Genomic DNA, 24,599 nt, shown 5'->3' with positions numbered 1-24,599 from the left:
CTCCCTTACTTGGCACCCCGAGAGAGTCTGCAGTTGCCATGAACACTAAGAGCAGGTGACTCCTCTTCAGCAGTGCTACTCTTATTCTCAGCCCTCTGCTGCCAGCATTGTTCCCCATGTTCCTCATCCCCCACACTGCTCACCCCAAATCATCACCTTCCTTCTGCAGGGTGGGAGCAGCTAGTACTGCCCCCTCATCCTTGGTGTGGTGAAATTTGGCACAATTTGTTTTTCCTAAACTGCTGAGGAACCCTGAACCAGTGTTGTCACATGCAGAGAGTAAAGCACACATGCTTTACTGCAGAATTAAGGGCTGATTCTTTTTAGAGCCTCCAACTGTAACTTAATTTATAACTACCATCTGAAGTTTCCCAGGAATGGATTTTTTTTGAATCACGAAGTTTACCATTTGCAGTAAAGGACAACTCATGGAATTATCCATGCCTTTGTCCATTTTTGAAAATAAGCCAAACAAATTGCTACATTCCCCTGGCTCACATAAGTGGCAGGAGACATGTGAGACTCAGGGAGGGGGAGCTTTATGTGTGTGTGTGACAGAGAGACATTGAAGAGTGTATCAATCACTTTTGCTGTAATTTCATTTTTGTTCTGCCTTCAGCTGATGCTGCCTGTGCCATGGCTGAGGTGGAGACAGTGATGAGCGACGCTCAATTCCCAAAGCTTGTTTGCCATAACCTGACTGCCAACTACTTTTCAGCTTGGCTACCACCAAGCCACTGATCATAGTGGCAGTATTTCATGGGAGGGGGAACTGTTTTATTGCATTTGCAAATGAGAAAATAAACTGAAGGAATTTATGGGTGAATTTACTGGCTGCTAATATATACTGTGGTACTGTGTACAAACTTAAATTCAGAAGGAATAATTCCCATATAGAGTAATGATCTCCTCACATACTGTTTTTAAACTCCATGTCAGGTGTCAGTTACCTGAGCTGGAAAATACTGATGAAGAGTGTGTGTGAGTGTGGATGTATGTACCTATCTTCTACCAGAAAATATGCACATATTAATATATTGCAATAATTTTAATAGTTATTATGAAGTCCAAATGATATTGTTCCTATATTTTTCGAAAATTATTCCTTTTTAGATTTAATATTCAAGGGTCAAATATCAGTTTGGAAGAGTTGGTGTATAAGGTGTGTAGTTGCCTTTGTTTCTCCTTTGTGAATTTAAAATAGCTAATTTTCCTTTCATTTGGAAGAGAAAATTTATGTATTAAAAATATTGAATACTGAATCTTAGCTTCTGCCACAAGAATGAAAGCCAAACAGAAGGCAATATATTATTCTCGAAAAAAGTCTTTCCGTAGTGCCAGAAGTCAGGATTTTAGTTAACCTCTCCTGTTATTCATCTGAATAGAAGAAAAACAAATAATGCAATAATAGATTATCCAGAATGACAGGAAATTATTAGTTTTAGTATTTAGCTTCTGTTTTCTTTGTAGATAAATGGCATTGAAGTGCCTTTCTCCTTTATGACAGATCTGAGTTACCTTGTTTATGTTATATTATTAAAAAAATAAATCACTAGCAGTTATATGTAGATGTAAAATAGTGTCTGTAAATATTTCTCTGTGAATGTTTGCATTCATCTAAGCAAAGTGAAGTATAAAACTTGGATGCAATCCTGTAATAGATCCAAGTAATAAACTGTTCTTGTAGTGTTGTGGGCAATAAAGCACAAAGATGCATGAATTACACCCTCAGCAAATAAATTAGGGTATCCTGTCTGCTCAACATAATGGTTTCTCTTCCAGGATGAGGTATTGGATGCATTAGATGGCAGTTAGTATGAAGGATAAAGAGAAGGGGCTAACTAGAGACTTAAGAGTGGAAGAAGGGGAAATACCCTGAAGAACAGACTGGAAGAAGGGGAAATGTGTCAGTGTAATAAAAGCATTTGTAGATAATTACTTTGAGCATACCATAGAGACTATGTGAGCAGTCCTGTATGGCATGGAGTGGTTGGAGGTTTATTCCATTCTTTTGTTTAGGAAAAATTATACAGTAATTTAATCTTTTTAAGACATTAAAATGAGCAGAAATCACAAAACCAGCAGAAGTTGTTGGCCCATGCATGAGTAAATCTCTTGTGAGATTTTTTTAGCTTTAGATATACATCTATACCTAACTCCCTGTCTGCCTAGCTATATCCATCTCTTATGACCCAAACACAGCTGCATGTAAGGAGCAGTTAATGAGCTGTGGATTGAAATGATCAAAATACCTTTTTCTGTTTTGACTTATGTCCTTTGGAAAACAGTACCCAAGGAGAACACTTGGTAGTTAAAGCAATAAGCAACTGAACCTGCAGTTGCAGAGCAACATTTTGGCTGACATGGTGAAGTCTCTTGTGAGATCCTTGAGCTGGAGCAGATCTGCAGTCAGAGATGTGGTATCACCACAGTAGCTGTACCACTGCTGGCAGTGTTGCTGGAGAACAGCAATCAAACCTTGTGTTTGCAAGCTGGAGGAGATGCTGGAAAATGAGAAAGCCAAAGTTTAAAGCATAATTCTAGGGCTAAGGAAATTCAGTATATTTATGCAATTCTGAAGAAGGTTGGGAGTTTCTTTAGATGTGTTCTGTGTAGGCTGCTCATCTTGTCCAGTTGAAATCTCTACAGTGCAATTTTCTACATCTGAGTTAGTTGTCTAGGCTTCTGTGACAGGGAATAGAAAAATTTCCCCATGCCATTCATCTCAACTTGAACTGGTCATTAAAATTTGTTATTACGATATTTCTGAAAGTGTTTTGCTTTTTTTTTTCTCTTTAATTGCCTCTAAAGCAAGTCTAGAGGAGTGACTCAGGTGTGAAAATTGATGATGTAGATGTGCAAGACAACCAAGGTGAGACGAATCCCATTCCTTGAACATTTAGGGGGAAAAAAGCATAGCAAGATGCTAAGAAGCTGTTCATGTTCACGCAGGTGTAGATGGGATGTAGAGCTATTTCTCTCATGTTGGATTTAAACAGCAAGTTTCTTTCTTTCTGCTCTGTTTTCTAGAATGATTACAAGAAACTGTCTATGCAATGCAAAGATTTTGTAGTTGGACTGCTTGATTTGTGCAGAAATACAGAAGAAGTGGAAGCTATTTTGAACGGTGATGTAGAGATGAGCCATAATAATGGAGAGCATGGTCGCCCCAGCCTCAGCCGTTTAAAACTCGCCATCAAGTATGAAGTTAAAAAAGTAAGCAATTACATTGATCAAACAGGCATGTCATGATGCTGGTATAAAATTGTGCTATTATTAAATTTTTTTTTTTTGATAGTCTACAACACTGAAATGAATATTTGGGCCCTCTTGCACAGTGTATTTTACAATCAAAAGAATCCTCGCTTGCAATAAAAACAAGAAGCAGATGTTTGGAGTGAACACTGGTCCCAATGAGTATGAGAGCAAATGGCTCTAAAACAATGCATAGCTATATGAAAAACTTTTAGATATATATTTTTATTTGAAATCTGTTTTTTAAAGAAAAGAAAAGATGGAAAAAATTTGCACTACTTCTGAAGCCTGGAAAAATGTAAGATTTTATGAAAGCTAGAGAACAGCGCATCAGTCCAGTGCACTACATAACAAAAATTGATACATGTTTTTGTCAAGCTGTTGTGTCTTGCTCAGAAAGTTGAGAAAACCTAGTGAAATTGCCTGTCTCACAGAAACTGTGTTTGTGTCTGTACAGAGGGACCAGAGACATAACCTGGGAATATTCATACTGTGCTTCTTAGTTCTGGAGAAAGCAGGCTTTAGGCGGTGCCAGCTACGGGAATTTTTGTCCCTTCTTTGGCTTGCTTTCATTTCTGCGGTCAGTTTAGTACTCTGCTCTCCATCTGTATAGTGCTCAGTGAAACCAGCTGAGTTTGTAGCTGCATAAACATTGGAATTTCCCGGGAAACTTGACTTGGATAATACAGGTTGTAAAATTCTAGGTGACTTGTGTCGACCAGGGAGAAATTATATGTGTGGTGAAGTTTGTACAAGCAAAGATCCGGAATGCACAGATAAATAGTATACTTCAAAAGCATCTTACCCTAAATTTTTACAAAAATTGAGTTCACATCCCTGGGGGACACACAAAAACTTTATATGTGAGTTCTGTGTTCATGAAGGGAAGAAAAGAAGAAAACCATTTTGGCTGAACCAGTATACAAACATGAACCTGCAAAACACTTGCCAAGCTACAGTCACTAAAGAGAGCTGAAAGAACTGTGAAGAGAACAGATCCCATTGAGCTTGGGTCCTTCATAATGTTTGAGTCTCAGTGCTTCTGCAAATGTGAACTTTCTTGCAACACTTCCTCTTGTCTCAATGTGTACATTTCTTACACCTTCAGGCAGTCATCTTTTAAGTACAGAGAAAGATTCTAGAAAGAAATAGTACGTTCAATTAAATTTTTGATTTTATTTACCTATCTCAATTTTAAAATGTGCAGTGTACAAGAATCTACTATTTTTTGTATCTGCCTTTGTAAGGTGCTTCTTATATTATCCAGAGGACACAAAGAGCCTTATAGGACAGACTTCTCAGTTTTGCAGTTTGTCCAGATGGTTCCAGACCCAAGTTACAGATAATCATTATCTGATTTCCTGCAAATGTGCAAAAAGCTGTTTCTTCATGTCAGCTGAGAAAAATGGTATTTTCTGTGTTAACATGTGTAAATTGACATATTCTTTCTTTCCTAAGTGAAGATTATGTAGCCTTTTTTGCAGAACAAAAGACTTAAAGTGTTGGAATTTCTGAAGCAGTAAAAATTACCATTTTTTAAATAAAATTAAAATTATAAATGTCAGAAACATATCGAGTTTGTCCAGATAAATTAGCCTTAGATGACGTTAATAGTTTGTGATGGAACATAGTGTTAATAAATAAGATTTTTATGTTAAAGTATTTATTGTTGCTGATGGCAACATGCCTGTTGGGGAGATTTGGCTTATCAAAATAGTTTTTCTTATACCCCTGTCAATGTTCCTTTGAATATAAGCTGTGTTTTAGCTATTCCATCGTTCTCAATGCACTTCCTATAGCTGTGATTTAACAGAAGTTATTCTGATAGCCATATTATTTTTGTGCTTACTTCCTTTATCACAGTTCGTAGCACATCCAAACTGCCAGCAGCAACTCCTCTCGATCTGGTACGAGAATTTGTCGGGTTTGCGGCAGCAGACGATGGCAGTGAAGTTTCTGGTTGTTCTCGCGGTTGCGGTCGGACTTCCCTTCCTTTCCATGGCCTATTGGATTGCTCCTTGCAGCAAGGTCAGCCTGGGAAGCCTTGTCAGGGCCTTCTATTAACTCCTCTGCACCTAGATTCCTGTATGACAAAGGCACACTTAAATAACACTTCAGGAACATGTTGTTTTAAAGCCAAGTTAGAATGGAATGGCTGCAAGGCTGCATGTCTAGACAATTGTAATTTAGACAGGTAAATGTGTTGTGTTAATTGCAACATGTAGTAAACAAAAAAGTAAAAAGTAGTAAAAAAAGTAAGTGATGATGGTTGACCAAGAGTTGCCTTGTAGAAATCCTGCTTTATAAACAAGGAGTCAAACAGTTTTTCATTTAGTTCTTGCCTTAGCAGGCAGATGCCGAGGATACTCACTTGCCTTGATTCAGAGCTAAACTAAGTTCAAGCTGTGGGTTGATTCCAACTACCTCAAAGGCAATTTTCTTTTTCATTATTAAAAATATATAGATAAAATTATAAAATATTTCATTATTAAAAATATATAGATAAAATATAGACATATATAGACAGTGCTAATAGTCATATTTCGTGAGGTCTTCAAAGCAGTTACACAACCTGCCCTGCATTCTCTTGTGATGCACTGTCTGGGATTAAGTGCTACCAATATATCTGGTTTGGTTTATATGTAGTATGGAAAACCTTTCCAATAAAGATGGGTTGCAATTTCTGACCTCATTGAGCTTTGTGTTGAACCTCTGTTTCAGTTGTCCAGTATCCATTTTCAGTGGACACTAATGGAAAATTTCCCTTGACAGTATGTTAGAGGGAGCAAATAGCCTCCTATAAGGATTGTTCAAGATGTTGTAGTATGAGATCCACAATTCTAGCAGTTGAATCCTGTGCATGTACAATGATTTCAGGGGAAGAGGAAGGTTGAAAGAGAGGACTGGGCTCTTTTTCTTTTTATTGTTCTCTGAGATGAGAAAGGCAGGCCTTTTAAGTTTTGCCATAGTTTTAAATTTCTTTCAGTCTAGACAATAAAATCAGTTACATTATTTTCATTTTTTGGTATTGTGATTGGAGGTTTTATGAGTACTTTTCTCTTAAAACATGCTTTGAGACACATTTCACACATTTCAGTAATTGATTTTCTGCTATAGCAGTGACTTACCTAATTGTTATTTTCCTTTTTCAATGATTTATTGGTAATATACAAATACAGTCCCTCTGAAATTAAAAAGTACTTTTCTGCAGCTGCCAGATAAGTGGACAAGCTAAGACTCTTAATATCAATAAAAGCACTTTCAAAAATAAAGAATTGCTAAAAGTTCAACCTTCTGTGAATGTGCAAGGAACCTTTAGGTTTTTAAAGTGTTGCACTAAACCATTTTTTGAGTTTTTCATAGTCATTACAAAGCTGAGAACTTTTCCATTGTATTAGTCAGGAGGAAATTAAGACTCTACAGAACCACAGATATAACCTTTTGAGGTGTCACGACTTTTTTAAAAAAAGAAAATAAGTTGGGAAAACTGCACAATAACTGCTAAATTGAGTATCACATCAGTCAGGAAATGGAATTCTTTCCTTCATAATTCACTCATGGTGATAATCCTTTTAGTACGTGTGTCAAAATCTTATTTTCTGTCTTGTCTCACAATGAAGCTGGCTAGCATTAAGAAATTCAACAACAGTAATAAATTTTTCTCTTGATTATCTATAGTAGACATAGATGCCACAAAATAATTACAGGATTATTTCAAATCGCTGAGTTAAATTATATATTTTATGCTTTTTTGTTTCAGTTTTGCTGTTATTCTATCACTGATATCCTAACTGAAACTGGTAGATTATTCCTCTGAAAATAACAAATCAGTAGAAACTTCTAAGGATGACTGTGAGCAGGGCATCCTAGTGTACAAACATTTTCAAATATTTATTCCTTTGTATTACTGAAACGTATGATTATCTGTGTTACTGCTCTTTTTATATAAATTTTATTTGGAGTCAGTCAGTGCAATATCCTTGTGTTTCTTACTCTCTGTTGCAGCTGGGGAGGATAATGCGTGGACCATTTATGAAGTTTGTAGCCCATGCAGCCTCTTTCACCATTTTTCTCGGTCTGCTTGTCATGAATGCAGCTGACAGGTTTGATGGCACCAAACTCCGACCTAATGAAACAACAGACAATGTAAAACAGCTTTTTAGGATGAAAACATCCTGTTTTTCATGGATGGAGATGCTCATTATTTCTTGGGTAATAGGTAAAAATCGTTGCTTAAATTTGTCTAGCTATGATTTCAAGTGAAGCTGAACCCAATTGTAGCATTTCCTATTAATGTTTTGTGTAAAAATTTCAGCAAAGGGAGTTTATTCAGCTGTCTGCATTCCCACATGGGCCTTGTGGTTTTATTGGATGTCAGCAGGATTCATATGTGTCTAGTTGATCACAAACATTCAGACTAAGTATTTAGGTGAAATTTATATTATCTGAATATGACGAATTCAGTTTTATGAATATCAAAGCCAAGTGTCCACCAGTTGTCTTTTTTTTTGGGGGGGGGGGGTGGGGAAGGGGTGTCCAGTCACAGTGTGAGCTTCCAAGAGGAAAGATTTTTACATGAGAAGCCAAGATTTTCTGTGTCCAGTGTTCTCTTTCTGCTAGAATTCTCTTACTTTGCAAGCATGCTTGCAGAACTAATAGTGTTTTGCTGAATATATTAGTGACAAAAGAGAAGCATATAGATCCCTGAAGATTCAGTGGTAGATTTTTCCATCTCAACACGGGAATGAAATGAGTGCTATGAGTAGTACTTTGAGCTGACCCATCCAACTTAGTGATGTAGGACTACTCAGAATTAGAACCTGAGCACAAACCTTCCAAAATATTTTAGCTGTCAGATTCTTATTTACAAGTCTACTCCCTTTTATTCCAGTGGGATTTAGATGCTCATATATTTTAAGGATCTGGGGTCTGGTTGCTAGTTAAGTCAGTAATATGTGAGAGTTTAATTCAAGCTATCCATTCAATAGCTTCTATATTTAAAATACTTTGCTTTTGTGATCCCAGTGTGAGATCATATATGTATGTATTTAATTGTAAAGCTGTTTATAAATTGCTATAATTGTGTTTTTTAGGAATAATATGGCACTTAGATTTCCAAAGTCTATAAATATCAATATTTTCATCTGGTAATAAAGAAGTAAATAATAATTTCTCAGTTTGAAGTTCTAGTTTGCTAATTTAATCTATTTTTATATCCGTGTCATGCATAAGACAGTTTATGAAAAATTGATTCATGCATACAGATGTGACACTGAATTTAGCTACTGTAATTGACATTATTATTGTCCTTATCTGAAAATGATGAAAAGTGCCTTCCAACTTGACAAGTGTAAAAATTAGTGACGTTATTCTGTTCAGTTATTAACTGTCTTTAGAATCCTAGAAATGTACTTCATAGTCATACAATTTTTATCTCAGAAAAAAAGGATTTTCACAATACAAAAAGTTGTCATAAGCTGATACGGTACTATTATTTTATTACAAAGGGACAATAGTTAGGACTCAAACAGATACCTTTGTCCTATTGAAGAAGCATTAGGTCTGAGTCTTACTTTCATGCTCATTTGTCACATATATTTTCAATTTCAGCAAGAGGGACTGTACCCAGGGTAATGCAAACAAGAAATTGTGAGCTCTGCTTTAGTGGTAAAGCTAAATATGATCATGCCAGAGCATTTCTGCTCTTCTCATCTCTTTCTGTGTCTGTAACAGATAGTAATACTCAAATCCCATTCCTCGCTTGGAAAGCTTTTGTAGTTTTACAGCAAAAAGCAGTCTGAAAGATTGTTATTGTTACTCAGATGAGAAAGTAGTGTTGGAATTTATATGAATTTACAGGTCCAAGGATTTAGTTTTGTGTTTGAAGTTCCACTGATCAAAATTCTTTTGATTTTGACTGCAGCCACGAGCATGTCCTGTATATAATAAAAATATAAAACAAGCGTGAAGAATAAAGAACACACTGTTTTCTCTGTTCTATCGTATACAGGCATGATATGGTCTGAGTGTAAAGAAATTTGGTCTCAAGGTCCAAAGGAATACCTCTTTGAGTTATGGAATATGCTTGATTTTGGTATGTTAGCAATTTTTGCAGCATCATTCATAGCAAGGTTTATGGCATTTTGGCATGCATCCAGAGCCCAGAACATCGTTGATGCAAATATGAAAGATCTGACAAGTCCAACACTGGAGCCCAACATAAAATACTACACCTTGGGTGAGTTGATTGCACATGACTAAGATTTACTTCTTGGGCCAACACAAACTGATTTTCTTTTAATAGGTCCCAATACCGTAGTTTCACAATGTAGTACTGAAGAAATTCCCAGTCCTTCTCTTTCTTATCCCTATGACAAGTTGAACATGAGTCAGCAGTGCCCTGGCAGCCAGGAGGACCAAGTGTGTCCTGGGGTGCATCAGGGCACAGCATCACCAGCCGGGCACAGGCTCCCCAGGGAAGTGGTCACAGCACCAGCCTGTCTGAGATCAAGAAGTGTTTGGACAATGCTCTCGAGCACATGGTGTGACTCTTGGGGATGGTGCTGTGCAGGGCCAGAGGTTGGACTTGATGATCCTCATGGGTCCCTTTCAACTCAGCATACTGTGTCATTCTGTGACTCTACTATTTGATCATAGATCCCCTGGCTGTGCTTATACATCTTTTTGTAGACTGTTCTAGACAGCAGGCACTGAAATTATCTAATATCACAGTAACTCACTGTCACCCACCCCTTTTCTAGATCATTTTAATCTGTTCAATTACACAATACTGTCCTGCAAACCAGTCTGTGGTGGTGCAACTGTGAATGGAATGTACTGTAACATAGGGACAGAACTAAAAAATAAGACGCAAGAAGTTCTTAAACCTGCTTTGCCAGCCAAGCCAGTATATCTTTTATATATTATTTGCTCAGAGACTCTATTTCTTTAATATTTCTCAATCCACTCTCTTTACTAGTAAGAGATAAAGATGTTAAACTTGCTTGGCATATTTGGGAAACTCTAGAAGCTATTTTGCCCACATGAGAAAAAATGAAGCACTGTTGGCTTGTGTTCACTCTGAACACCACCACATCTTTCTTACCATTATTAATTATTTTCTCTAGATACTGAATTACATCAGTCTCTATCTCTATTCTGTGCTTCAGACACTTATTTCTGAGATGGTTGCATTTTTGCATTATCCAGTCTACAGAAAAGCAGAATAATTAAAATGTCTATATTCTAAAACACATTAAATTGTAGTCTTATAAATTTTACTGGAAAGTTACAAATTTCACATAAGTCCTAAAAGCAATTAGTTAAGGCATTTTTTTATGTATGCATGTACACTGAAGTCTGCTTAGAGAGCATCTGTGTATGGATAATATTAATAGTGAATATTTAATGCCAGTTTTTTTCATAGGGTAGCAAACATAACTTGATGGATACCAGGTTGAACATGAGCCAGCAATGGGGATGTGCAGCAAAGAACTAATGTATCCTGGGCTACATTAGAGCACAGGCAGCAGGTGGTCCAAAAAGACCTCCCATAGATGATTACGTGTTCTGCTGAAATACTGACAGGAATTCTCATCTTTTGTTTTCAGCCAGAATAAACTGGGATCCATCTGATCCTCAGATCATTTCTGAAGGGCTATATGCAATTGCAGTGGTGTTAAGTTTCTCACGGATAGCCTACATCTTACCAGCTAATGAAAGCTTTGGACCACTGCAGATATCACTTGGGAGAACCGTGAAAGACATCTTCAAGTTTATGGTGATATTTATCATGGTGTTTGTGGCTTTCATGATAGGCATGTTTAATCTCTATTCCTACTATCTGGGGGCAAAACAAAATGAAGCGTTCACAACGTAAGTACAACTGATTAAACTGTGACTTTTGTTTCTTAACAATAACTCTATAAAATCCTAAATGTTCTTTGCAATGCTACTGTATTTTTGGATGTGAGGAACTGAGATCTCTTTATCAAAGTGAGGGAAAATATGTCTTCCAACTGATAGAGATAGATATGAAAAAGTACCTCAGAGGTTTGGACTTATGTTTATGCATATTTATAAACTGGTTTAGAGAAATACATATATTTAAATGAACTAACCTGAAAAAAAATATATCACTATTCCCACACTATGGCTTTACCCTGGAACTGTGGAATAATAAATACTCAACTGGAAGACTATGGTCCAAAAGACTCATTTTTTTGAAAATTGATGATTTGCCATCAGATATTTTGTCTACTTCATAGTTTCAGAATATTTATTACATCAGTGGTGAAATAATTCATAGTAAGTGAACTAGTGGTGCAATTTAAATACAGTATTTACAGGTTAATTTTTTTTTTTTACTTCCACATTAACAGCAAGCTTGTTAGCATGTAGATGAAAGTAGTTAACAAGCGATTTGTTATAATATTCTTTTGATGATGGATATATGATTCCTAAAGCCATCTAATATGAATCAGATGGTTTTATTGTCAGTCCTAAGCATTAGGAATCTTGTGTTATGAAACAGCCTGTACCCATGAAATTAGACAGTCTGCTTTTATGCACTGAGGTGGAGTTCAACATTATGATAATGGAAAAATTTGTGCAGTGTATAAAAATGATAACTGGCAATTGCTACAATAAGAATATACAGCTTTCCTTCAATAACATATGCTTTTGTCCAATTTCTCCTTTTAGTGTTGAAGAAAGTTTCAAAACATTGTTCTGGGCTATATTTGGACTCTCAGAAGTTAAATCAGTTGTGATCAATTATAAACACAAATTTATTGAAAATATTGGTTATGTTCTTTATGGAGTCTATAATGTTACCATGGTCATCGTCTTACTGAACATGCTTATCGCAATGATCAACAGTTCATTCCAGGAAATTGAGGTAAAAAGTCCATTTATAATGAAATATCACCCTATTTACTGTTACAACTAATTGTCTAAAGCTCCTGGGAAATTTTCTTGTTGACATCTGATTTAAGACAAGTACCACAAAGGCTTTTGGAATATATTAGAAGAAAATATGAATTCCACTGTTCATTTTTATTATAAAATACCTGGCAATTACTTAGCTGCATGTGCTTGCAGTAGTAATAACCAGACTGGAATAAGAAACTACTGCTGAACTGTGTTACGTGTCCTGAAGAGTATGGGCTACGTGGTGTGACTTTGTGAATCCTTCATTTGCCTCATTTGTAATTACTTGAGAAGTGTCCTTCTTGCTGCGAGGATGTTCTCTTTCCTATGCCTCGACCTTGCAAGCAAGTCTCCAACATGCTGTATTCTTTCATTGAAACAAGTGTTGCTCTAGACCTCTGCAGTGAACAAAACTTCACTTAGCAAAGTAATCAGCAGGGCTACTGAAAATCATTATGAACTTTTGCATTCCACGTAAAACAGAGGGTTAAATCATTACCACTGTTTAGAGAAAAAGTAAGCAAATCTCCAGGAGCTAGGCCATCCCAGACTTCCCCAGGGCATCGATGCCCTTGCCAAAGCAGCAGACTCAGGTTTGACTCCACTCTGGTACCCAGTTCTGGGCTCTGGTTGGGGGCTGTAGTGTTGTCCCGCTTGATCAGGAGCAACACATTGTCTAGGGAGGTTCACACTCTTCTGACTCAGGAGGCCACAGAGCAAACCTATCAGGTTTGGAGCATTAAGAATACAGTGATTGGACAAAAGAGCTTCTAAAAACAGGTACAGCAGTATTGAGTCACGACCTTGAACTGATGTCAGTCCTTTCTGCAGAAAACCCTCTTAAACTTTACAGGGAGGAATAGAGTGGTTTGGTGATCATAGATGGTAAACATAAACCATGGGGATGATAGTATATCTGGTTTAATCATATACTCCAGCAAGTGGAAGGAATTAGGTAAGAATCACCTAACTTTTTAAACTTCATGTTAACAAAGTCTATAGACTATTCATGGAGTCTGTCATTATGATCCTGTATTGCAGACTATTAGCACTCTCTCTGGAATAAACAATGTTTAAATTAAATCCATTCTGTCCTTCTGCAATTGCATTATTTTAAATGGATTAATAAGAACTGTTCCATTAGTTTAAATTTTGATTTTCATAGATCTTGATCTGTTTGAGAGTAACTTCAGCCAGTTACACTCGAAACACACATGTTTAGCTAGAGCATCTTCAACAGTCAAAGTGGTATTAACAGTGTATTAACAGCTGTGTTTCTGTTTTACAGGATGATGCTGATGTAGAATGGAAATTTGCAAGGGCTAAACTTTGGTTTTCCTACTTTGAAGAAGGGAGAACTCTTCCAGTACCCTTCAACCTAGTGCCAAGCCCAAAATCTTTGCTGTATCTTCTAATCAGAATCAAAAAATGTATTTCTAAACCATATTTGTGCCAAAAGAAAAGCTTTCAGGAAGACGCAGAGATGAACGAGGTAATTTTATCTTGTGTATACTGACTGCTAATTTTAGAAGATAAAGCCAATTTTAACTTCAATTTTATTGTTGCCCTGCTTTACCCATTAATTTCCAACATATTTCATTCGTACTGAGTCAGTCACTAATGTGGGAGAATAGAATAGAATAGAACAGAATTGAGTGTAAATATCCCTGCTAAAGTTCAGGTCCAAAGACATCTCCTGCTCTTCTCTAATCTGCAAGTCATTTCATTTCAGAATGCCGTCTAGATGGCCAGACAGATTTTACTTTTCGGAAACGCATACATGCTTTTTCCAGACACCATCTGTTCTTGCATGTGCTCCAAGAGGTTTCATTTTTCATTCCATTGTTTTGCCAGTTACTGAAGGGAGGTTGAGTGGCCCAGCGTTGCTCAGATCATAATTTTGACCTTTTTTGAAGATGGGTCTGACACTTGCCTTTCTCCAGCCTTTGGGGACCTCTCCCAATACCCATGGTCTTTCAGAGATGATAGCGTATTTGCAAGGTGTTGGTCTGCTCTCTCAGATGTAGCTACCTGTGGATGTAGCACTCTGGACTTGCCTGGGCCAAGTTCTTCCTTGTCTCCTTGAATTCATTCGCTAAGCACAGAGGCCTGAGAGACTGTGATGAAGCCTGAGGCAAAAAAGACATCAAGTCCCTCATTCTTACCTTCATCCACTGTCATTTAAATACCTTTCCCCACTGTCATTTAAATACCTTTCCCCACTGAGCAGTAGGCCCTCATTTTCCTTGTCTGCCTTGCTGTTGTAGCAGTAGAAGTTCTTACTGCCCTTGCAAATGTCAGCTTAAGGAGAGCTTTGTCTTTCCTAATGCCACCCTCCTAGGCCTGGGCAGTTTCTAAGCTCCCCCTTGGTAGCCTGTCTCTGCTTCCACTGAAAATCCACCTTGCTTTTATTGTGAAATATATTGTTACCTGTTTTACTTGCACAGCTGCAGTAAAAAGCACTTGAGTTGATTCACTGGACGTGCTTAAAGGGTTTGTAGTCAGTGTATTTTTTCCTGCACTGTCTTGGTATAAATCAAATCAACTGCTTTAGAAGAACATGGACTGTTAGGTGGTATTGTAAATGTAAAGACTGGCACTATTCTCACCCTATTGTGACATGTTAGGGAAGAAGAGTCATGCAAGGCACCTGATCAGATGCAGTGGGTAGAAAGGTGAGCATATGCTAACATACGCACACCAAAAAAAAGAAAGTTAGGATTTGTCATGGTGGCAGAAAAAAATTTTCTTCTGTGAAAATTTAAATGTGGAAGGATCTTTGTTAAAATGGGCTGTGGTCAGAGCAGCGGCCTGTTCAAGTTTAGGAGTTCTTGAGTCTGTAGTCAAGAGCCATTAGTCATTAGACTGGGGACCAGTAAAGAATTTACAAGGGTTTGTCAGTTCTCTGTCACGAATGTTACCAGCACATTTTTCACACTTATCAGCTGAAGAGTACAAAAGGAAAAAATGCTCGCAATTCTAGAAGGAAGAAATGGAGTTTTGGGGGAAAACCCTGTGCCTTCTGGTTAAGTTTATAGCAGTTTATGAAAACAAACATAGGTATTACAAACACTGTCACCAAAGTAAAAATCGTTATTAAGTTCAAATGTCCCATCTCTATTACCAGAAATTTTTCTGGTGTTTCACAGATCTCACTTCATTTTATTCAGGAAATCTAATCCTAATGTATTTAAGACCTGACAGAAATGATACTGCATTTGCTCAGGCTTTTAATTACTGACATTTGCAAAACTTTTCATCAAGCTTCTTGATGCAACTTGATTTTAAAACCTTTGTGAGTGATAAAATCATCACTGAAATATTGCGCATTCAAGGAGATGCATATGAACTTAAAATTGAGTGATGGTGGAAAACAACCAATGGTTCTTTCTCTAATTCACCTAATTTGTGGATTTGCAAAGTGTGTAAGTAGGTTACAAGCCTGTTTTAGAGACTTTTTAGCATGAAATTTATGTTCCCACAAAACAGGTACTCTTAAAAGTCCCATTTATACAGCCTAAGGAAGATGTATTTTTATAATTCCATTCAAACTTAGAAATTCATGTTTCTAGAAAGGTGCAAAGTGTAATAATTACCAGTTCTTTATAAAACAGTAACAGGTTTGTCAGCTTTTACAGTAGTCCCTGTGGAAGAGAGCTGTAAGGATGCAAACACTGTTTATCAGATTTTTTCCTAACCCTGAATTAATTTTAAGTCTTCAAATATTAATGCTTTACACTCATTGCAGATTGTAGTGTAACTAATCCTAAATGAAATGTGCTTACTCCCCAGCCAAAGCAGCTATAAAACTGCAAATCAAATTAAAAAGGAAAAAGCTTTTATGTTGAAAAACATGAAGTGTCTGAGTCGCATTTTGCAGCAGATATTGGCATATGATTACATTTTTACTTACCTTTTGGACTGCCACATGCTGTGGAGCTGACTTTATCTGAATCTATGAGACACTGCCGCCCTGTGCACTTCCAAAAAGCAGCTAAAGTGGTTTTGTGTTACTTTTTGATCCACTGTTGATGATTCATTATTGTTGAGGCTGTCATGGCATCTTCTCAAAGGCACTCTCAGGCTTTTGGGATTTTGACTTTTGATTCATTTAGTGCTGAGCAGGTTGGTGCTGGTGTGACTGCTGAACAAGAAGCTACCTGTGCAGGGAGCTACTATCAATAAAATGAGCTGTGCAAAATAAGGAAAGATTTGGCAAGACCAGACCCAAGGCTTGGTGGCTGTGTTTGTGCTAGTAAAATGTGGGTAGCTTATCTGGGTATTGAGGCCAATTCAGGAAGGGCTTGCCACTATTGAAGTAGCTTGTGTTGCAGTTAGGGTTGCTGCAAGGTCTTGTCCCCAGACCATTCCAGTTGCCACACTGTGCCTAGGAAGATAGAAGGTGGTTCTGATGCAAGTCCTACCTGGGAGGACAGTAAAAGTTTGCTGATGGAAGACATTGCATTGCAGTGCCCAACAATGTTAACGCACGCTTGAGGTTACTGATTCACACCCAGCCTCTGGGTTGTTCTGCTGCACAGCCTGCATTTTCTCAGTGCAAAAGCAGCAGCAGCTTCAGAGTGAGTGTAAAGACAAGAGCTAGGCTGGGAATGAGGGAAATTCTGCTCCTAGATCCAGCTCTGCCCTGATTATTGTTGGCAGAAAACAAAGCCAGATGTTGTCAGTGCTACACAGTAAGTAATTTGCATAACTGTGTTCAAAGTGTAGTACACCAGAAATTAAATTCCTGAGACATATCTAAATACAATACTAAAGACTGTGAAGATGTTTTCTTTCAGGCTGTTGAATAAAATCCATAGATTTCCTGTTGCAAGCTAGAATTGGCATTTTAAACATTGAGTGAGAAACTCAAACCAATAAAAGAGAGAAATAAATGAAGAAGAAGGAGAGTTTAAAAAAACCCCCTACTTTGACTTTTATTCTATATTTAAAAATTGCCTTGGCATTGATGAAGTTTATTGTTCAGGTGTCACAGAACTTGCTCATCTTCCTGAGCTAAAAATCAGCAGTGACAGATGATATATTTAAATTTTGTCCTTAAAACATGGCCTTTCAGAAAAGAAGTAAGGGACAACTATCTATTGAAGTAGCTTTAAGTCCCCACTCAAACAAAAAAAATATGTTAGTTTTAACTCTCATAGTTTAAAACTCTGTTTCTGAAATTTGCACAAATGATGTCTGGTTATAGGAGCACAAACTGAGTCATATTCTGGGAACCCTCCCTTCTGATCCAAGAACATACAGTTTTTTGGAATTGCAAGTTGACAGCAGCTTCTGATTTAAGACATTAATAAAGTGCTAAACAAAACAGCTACAATAATTACATTACTATTCTGATTGCATCGAGTTTTAAGTAATACTAGAGAATGACGATATGAGAGGGAAGTTTAAAGATGAAAGTGTTTTCAAAGAGCAGTGATCCACATATTCTGCATTTCATATTTCACACAACACTCTAGGAGAATAATTTTTTTTGTTGGGATTTATATCATTGTTTTATTTAATTTATATCATTTCCCCTCTGGTTGGTCATATTCAATAAATGTTAACTTAAAAATACGAATTCTAGGTCAGTCATCAATGTGACAGGCTGAGTGTACTCTAGTACTAATTTTGGAAAAAGAAAAAAGACGTAGGCAGGAAGTTGAAAGAGAGTTTAAAGAGAGCTTAAAGAGAGTTTTAAAATGTTATTAGATGTTATAATGAAATCTTGGCAATCTCTGCCATCTAGTGGTCATTCAGCAATTTACAATAGAGCTTGTGTCCTGCTGCTGGTACACGTAAGATTTAATGAAGTTACAGACTCCTGGTTTACCAGCCAACATTCAAGATGCGCTCTGTAGCTAATTAAAAGTACATTATTCTCTTTTAAAATGTGCTGAAGTGTGAAGGTTAAGATAAAGGCGTTATGCTGAGCCTGGTTTTACAAGTTTGCAGTGTCTTAACTCATCTCACTACATATTACCAATTTTGTTTTTTCAAGTGAAAATCAAATTGTAATTAAGCAATGGATTAACTTTTGAGGTGAACCAGTGTAGAATAAATTTGAAACTGGTAACCAGCATGAAAAATTGCTTTTAAAATACATAATAAAATACATAGTAAATACTAAAAAATACCTAAGGAAAATAAATGAATTTGTAGACTGTGTTTAGACTGGTAAGTAACAGGATGTAAGTAAATGGATGGCATCACAGCTGCAGAGTCAGAGATCCAGAAGTGCTGGGATACCAGCCACACAGCTGGAGCCCAAGTTCACAGCCTAGAGCAGCTTTACCCAAGGCAACTTCCCTCTGTTGCTGCAGAGGAAGCATGACCTTCCTCTTACTCTACTGTATTTTTTCCAAAAATGGTGCATGAGAAATCCAGGAGCTGAAATAGCAGGAAGATTGTTTTCCTCTTTTAACCCAGTGTTAAAGGTGAGGCCTAAGAAAGTATTATTAGTTCTAAAATCCTGAAAAACATAGTGATTACATAGTGATTGTGTGAATTCACTAGCCATTATTTTTTATTATAAATCAGATACCTAGTTTAAGTTAAAACATTTTGATATGATTGTTTTCTAATATATATTCAGAATATTTAAAGTTGCTTTATTCAAGCATGAAGAAATAGGAATTTGCCCTTTTGATACATCGTTAATTTCCATCCGTGTGTAGATTAATATGTAAGAGAGAAATATTAATTATTTTATATTTATATGCCATTTATCTTTTATCACTACTTTTGCTTAGTCAAGTAAACATAGAATAGATAGGGTTTTTTTAAAGTATGTGCAAATAGATCTTTGAATCTTTCTAAAGAACTAAAAAAATTCCCAAATTCAGTGAACACTTTATATTAATTGCTAATGAATATATTTTACCAATAGATGTAATCAATTTTTGTATCAAAATACAAGCCTGATCTAATAGAAGGTGTCCCTGCCAATGGCAGAGGCATTGGAATGCATGTTTTTAAATGTCTCTTCCAACACAAATCATTCTGTGATTCTATGGAATGCTAAACAAAATCTAAAAGTATTTAAATTATTCCCAGTGTACAGGTGCATAAGCATCGAATATAAGCATCTGCCTATTTGCATCCCCAACAAATTATATCCCAGAATATCCCACAGAGTACTTAACAGGCTTCAAAGGGCCCCAGTCTTCTTATCAGTAGGTGCTTGATATATTAGGACACAACATAGAGAAGTTCACTGGAAGTACAACACGATCCCACAGGATTTGAGACACTGCACTGATAGTCCCATCCTTTGAAACTGTAAAAATTTTGTTAAACCGTGTATAATTTCAGGGAGCTTGTTAGTGACAGTCCCACTTATTCCTCATCCAGATCCATCATGATTTGTATTTCTTGCACTGCTAGTTGAACTGGACCCACTCTATAGCTGAAGTAATACTATTTGTTTTTACAGTTGCTGTTCACTCTTATTGCAGCCCAGTCATTCAACTTGAGTCCCAGTTCACCATTTTGTGATGCCTTAGGTTTTCAAAGATGTAAATCAGTAATGAAGCCTGCAAATTACATCCTCAGCGTTTCACCAGGGATGTCCTTTCAGCATGTGTAGTGAAGAAGATGCAAATCAGAAATGGCACCTGATAATCTTGTGGTCCCTGGAACAAGCTGCTTAACTTATTGCATTCAACCATTAGTACAAGTGAGGGGAGAAGCAAACTTCTTGTGTATTTTGTGGTAGTAGAGGTCACATTAGTTACAGGCAAGTGCCATGAAAGGAAGGAAAGGGATAATGCTGCCACCCTTCTTTCACTGGCTCTCTCACACCCTGCCCTGACTTTGCTACAAAGCTGCACCACTGCTGCGTTTCTCCTGACATGGATTCCCCCTCCTGTGCACCAAGGGAGCCCACAGGGATGTGGCTCTTCTGCTCTGGTCCCTTGGGAATGTTAGGAGCTGGTGAGAGGCAGAGTAAAGGAAGGAACCCTCCTGGTTCTCGCCTTCTGACATCACAGTCTGAAACGGTTTTTTCAACTCATGTGATGAAATTATGTAAAGGTATGAGGACTTTACCACAATAATTTAACATTTCCCAAAATTCTCTTAACAGTTAATGTTCTGTCATAGGATATATACATGAGATATACTTATTGATATCTTTTATTTATTTTGTACTATAAATATTTTTTCCATTTCAGCTTGGTCAAAGGAAGCAATCAAGTATAAGAAGCTCAGATGAAATCCACTTAAACAGTTTAAACAATCCTCCAAGACAATACCAGGTAAAAACCAGTGTATTTTTAAATAAAATCAAGAAGCATTAGAATCGGCAGACTGATGGCATGAGGACAGTTTTGAATTGATACTGAGCAACATGAGTCAAGAATAAATCCACAGACCTTGTATATATCAGAAGTAAATGAAGTGGTTTGGGTATTTGCAGTACAATCTGAGGGTGTTTTTCTCTCCTCTTAGTTTCTTAAATGGTACCTTTATAGTGCAATATTTTAATGTGCTTTAGAAAAGTGTTTTTAATTTTAGAGACAGGCTGTCTTCAACTGCACAATGTGAATTGAGAAAACCAAAAATAAACCCAAAATCTTCCCATTCCATCTGCTGAAGCAGATCAGCTTATTGTGGCACACCTCTAGATACAAATGCCTCAAGCACTGCAAGTATCTGTCAGCCTTTATCCTATCAATGCAGTCTCTTTTTCCTTTGCCTCCTAAACAACTGCAATGAGCCTTTGTTGAGCAGTTAAGTATAGAGAGACCCAACACAGTCCACATAAATCTCAGTTATTCTGGTCCAGAGACTGCTGCTTTCCTTCTTGCAATATTACAGAGTAGGTGGAAAGGAAGAAGCAAGAGCTGTCTGGGCAGTATAAAAAGACAATCTGAATGAAAAAGGGTAGAGAAAACAAGTATACTTTATTGACCACAAGACAGAAAAAAGATTTTCCCTTGCTTTGCTCCTTTCTTAAGTTATGCAGTGTCTACACAAGTCAGTTCCAAAAACTCCTTGACTTTTTCACAACCACTTTCATTATGATGCAGGGATAGATATTAGCATTAAAAATCTACCCCACAAATATGTGTGGCTTTATATTTGAAACATTTTTGAATTAGTATAATAAACAGTACAGCTGCTGACCTTGCAAGCCTGACTGTAGTGATGGCCTGGGACCACTAATCTGGGATGACTCGCCTCACAGCTAGCTCTGGTCAGCTCTATTATTGTGGAGACAAAGCAGGCACATAAATCTATGTATGTTTTATATCTTAAAATGGAAAAGAAAAAGTATCATGTTGTCATGAACTACATCCTAGGAAAATATTAAACCCAAAGGCAGAAATACGTATCCTAAAATGTACTTGGGTACCTTGTTCTTTTTGAAGTAATTTGAACTAGTGGGAGAATCAGGGGCAGAATTTTTTTTCCTGGAAAGGTAAAATATACAATAAATTTGCTGGCATAGGTTCCCCTTATTATTAGCAAGAGGTTGGTCATTCTAATGGTATGATCTATTTGATCAATTTTAGTTGTTTCAGATGAACTGTGCTCTCAGGTTTGCTCTTTTTATCCACAGAATGAAGTAAACGTGACAGATATGTATATTTACATTAAAAAGTATCTGTCTTTGGTTAGATGAATCCCAGCTGAGATATTTAAATGACTCTTAGAATTTTGGGTCCTATTTTCTCTAAGCCCAACTCTGGGAAAACATAACTTAGCAAATACATCAAAATAGGTCCAAATAAAATGACAACAAAAGGGTTTAGCAATCAGCAGGATCATTATCATCTTCAGGTAGTAATAGAGGCCAGATGGCTTCATCTTCTTGGAGATCAAAGCTGCAACTGTATTAAGCATTCTTGCATACTCCAGTAGTAGGTTAAACCTTGTTAATTAGAACATTCATAAGATTGTCTTTAGTTTTGTAACTTTCAAGTATATATGTGTGTGTGTGTGTGTGTGTGAATATTCATAAAGGTTAAATACCTATGCTAAATGAAAGCAGAGATTTATATAACCAGTTACTTGAACCTGTCATTTCCTGTCAAGTCCTACACTGAAATACCTGAATGCAACAGAAGGTAACAAATGTGTCATAATTTAATCCCAGCTGTCAACTAAGTGCCACAGATTTGCTTACTCACTCTCCCCACACTGCCCCTTCCAGCTGTATGGGATGAGGAGGAGAATCATAAAAGGTAAAACTTGTGAGCTGAGATAAGAATACTTCACTAATTTAAATAAAGCAAAATACAATAGTAGTAGTAGTAGTAGTAGTAGTAGTAGTAGTAGTAGTAGTAGTAGTAGTAATAGTAGAGGAGCAGTGATCAGCCTTCAAGGCCAAGCCTTCCCCAGTCTGAATCTTGAACAGGATGGTCTATGGTATGAAATATTCCTCTAGCCCAGCTTCCTGTGCACCTGCTCAGTAGCAGAGCATGAGGCATTGAAAAGTCCTTGACTTTGGGTAATCACTGCGCGGCAACAATTGAAACACCAGTGTGTTTTCAACATTATTCTCATACAAAACACAAAACTCACACTGTACCAGCTACTAAGAGGAAAATGAACTCTGTCCCAGCAGAAACCAGGACAAGAGCTCTTACTTTGAAATACCATAGCAATACTAGTCCAGCTAAGAAAACTCTTTCTTTCTTTCTTTCTTTCTTTCTTCTCTGCAGAAAATAATGAAGCGTCTTATTAAGAGATATGTGTTGAAAGCTCAGATAGATAAGGAAAGTGATGAAGTCAATGAAGGTGAGTATGTTGATGAATTTCATCACAGAATCAAAACAAGGTAAAGTGGTTTCATATGCCACTTGAAAAAAATGTTTGCAAAATACTTAATCCACTTGACGTGTTTACAAGTGCAAGATGTAAAATTAACATGAGATGAAGAGGGAATGGGATTTCTGTCTCTTCTCTCCCTACTATCACTGATCTGACAAGCTTTAAAATGTGCTTCTACGTCTAGTAATAATAGAATCACAGGATAGTTTGGTTTGGAAGGGCACTTAAAGATCACCTAGTTCCTTAAGGATCTGGTGGCCTGGGCGGTGCTGGATTGATGATTGGATTCGGGGATCTTAGAGGTCTTTTCCAACCTAAATGATTCTGTGACTCTATGATTCTGTGATCTCTCTTTCAGCAGAACAGCAGCTTCCATTACATAGATTGTGTGAGTTTTGTGAATTCATGTGGTCTCTCACACTTTTGCCTTCGGATTTGTTTGATTTTTCGTGAACTGCATCTTCATATTCCTATCCCCAAGCCACCATTCCACGGAGGTTAGCTCAGCTGGTCAGAGCATGGTGCTAATAACATCAAGATTGTGGATTTAACCCCTGTGTGGGCCATTCACTTAAGAGTTGGACTCTGATCATTGTGGGTCCCTTCCAACACAGATTCACCCTATGATTCACCAACAGGCAGCAGAATATCTACTTTTCAACAAAGAAATACAGAAAAAACCCATGATAATTGTAAGACATTTGGATATGGTGTTTTTTTCTTTTGTTTCTTAATATTGTGATCTTTTAAAATCTGTTGCAGGTGAACTGAAGGAAATTAAACAGGACATCTCGAGTCTCCGGTATGAACTCCTTGAGGAAAAATCTCAGAATTCTGAAGATCTGGCAGAACTTATAAGGAAACTTGGAGAAAAACTGTCAATTGACTCTAAGGAAGAAGAAAGCAAGAGATAACCAAAATGTTTAAGAGATGCAACAGAATGTTAACAATTCACTTAAAGCCATATTTCTGTTTTCAAGTCTAGCTCACATTTCTACAAAGATTCAGAAATTAAATCATTCCAATTCTTTATTGAAAAAACACAGTGGCAAATCCTCTAGGTCTACAGCAGGGAGGAGATACCACTTCGGTAAAAATATTTATTCTTTACCTGCTGAAGAATAGTAGATCTGAGATAATTTAAATATTTAGTTTACCTCTTTTAGAGCTCCAGTGGAATCTTGATAAGCCCAGTCATGAAAGATTAAAAGCATAGATCTAAACTTCTCCTCTGTTAACTGTTTATTTTTCGCAAATTTTGTTTTTTAAGCATTCTTACATATATTTTATTGAAGCAAAAGAGAAAAATTCCAGGCATATATATATATCTCAAAAGCTATTGAATTTTTCCAGTATCCCCAACTAGCAAAAAAGCTCAAAGAAGCTAACTGCCTTTCTTAAAAATGTCTAAGATATTAAAATAATTTATGAACATTTCCATGTAGAGGTAGATATCAGGACACTCAGAGCACTGTGTTGTACTTTTCCCTACTGATCCCTGTCACCACTGGACTATCCTGAGATACCTAGGTTCCAATGAGAGTTAATGCATTAAGAAAGAAATATTTTTCACCAAGTTCATCGAAAAGCTATTGCTGAGGCTGGAAGAAAACCTTCTTTAATCCAAAATA

The 24,599-nt window shown here is 36.9% G+C and overlaps 1 protein-coding gene across 1 annotated transcript in view; it reads left to right on the top strand.

The window, feature by feature from the left end:
• The window catches only part of TRPC6 (transient receptor potential cation channel subfamily C member 6), a gene marked incomplete at both ends in the record, with an annotated part of 78,454 nt that extends 54,572 nt beyond the window's left edge, over positions 1-23,882 (top strand). Inside the window, 10 exons of the mRNA XM_082277384.1 lie at positions 3,031-3,216; positions 5,119-5,283; positions 7,261-7,474; positions 9,266-9,493; positions 10,866-11,130; positions 11,959-12,154; positions 13,475-13,678; positions 20,364-20,447; positions 22,860-22,935; positions 23,731-23,882. Coding sequence (XP_082133510.1) covers positions 3,031-3,216; positions 5,119-5,283; positions 7,261-7,474; positions 9,266-9,493; positions 10,866-11,130; positions 11,959-12,154; positions 13,475-13,678; positions 20,364-20,447; positions 22,860-22,935; positions 23,731-23,882 — 1,770 coding nt within the window. The remainder of the gene's footprint in view (positions 1-3,030; positions 3,217-5,118; positions 5,284-7,260; positions 7,475-9,265; positions 9,494-10,865; positions 11,131-11,958; positions 12,155-13,474; positions 13,679-20,363; positions 20,448-22,859; positions 22,936-23,730) is intronic.
• Between the last annotated feature and the right edge of the window lie 717 nt (positions 23,883-24,599).

Source organism: Coloeus monedula, assembly GCF_965178545.1.
Source record: "Coloeus monedula genome assembly, chromosome: 3".
Lineage (NCBI taxonomy): Eukaryota > Metazoa > Chordata > Aves > Passeriformes > Corvidae > Coloeus > Coloeus monedula.
This window is presented reverse-complemented; position numbering and strand designations above follow the sequence as displayed.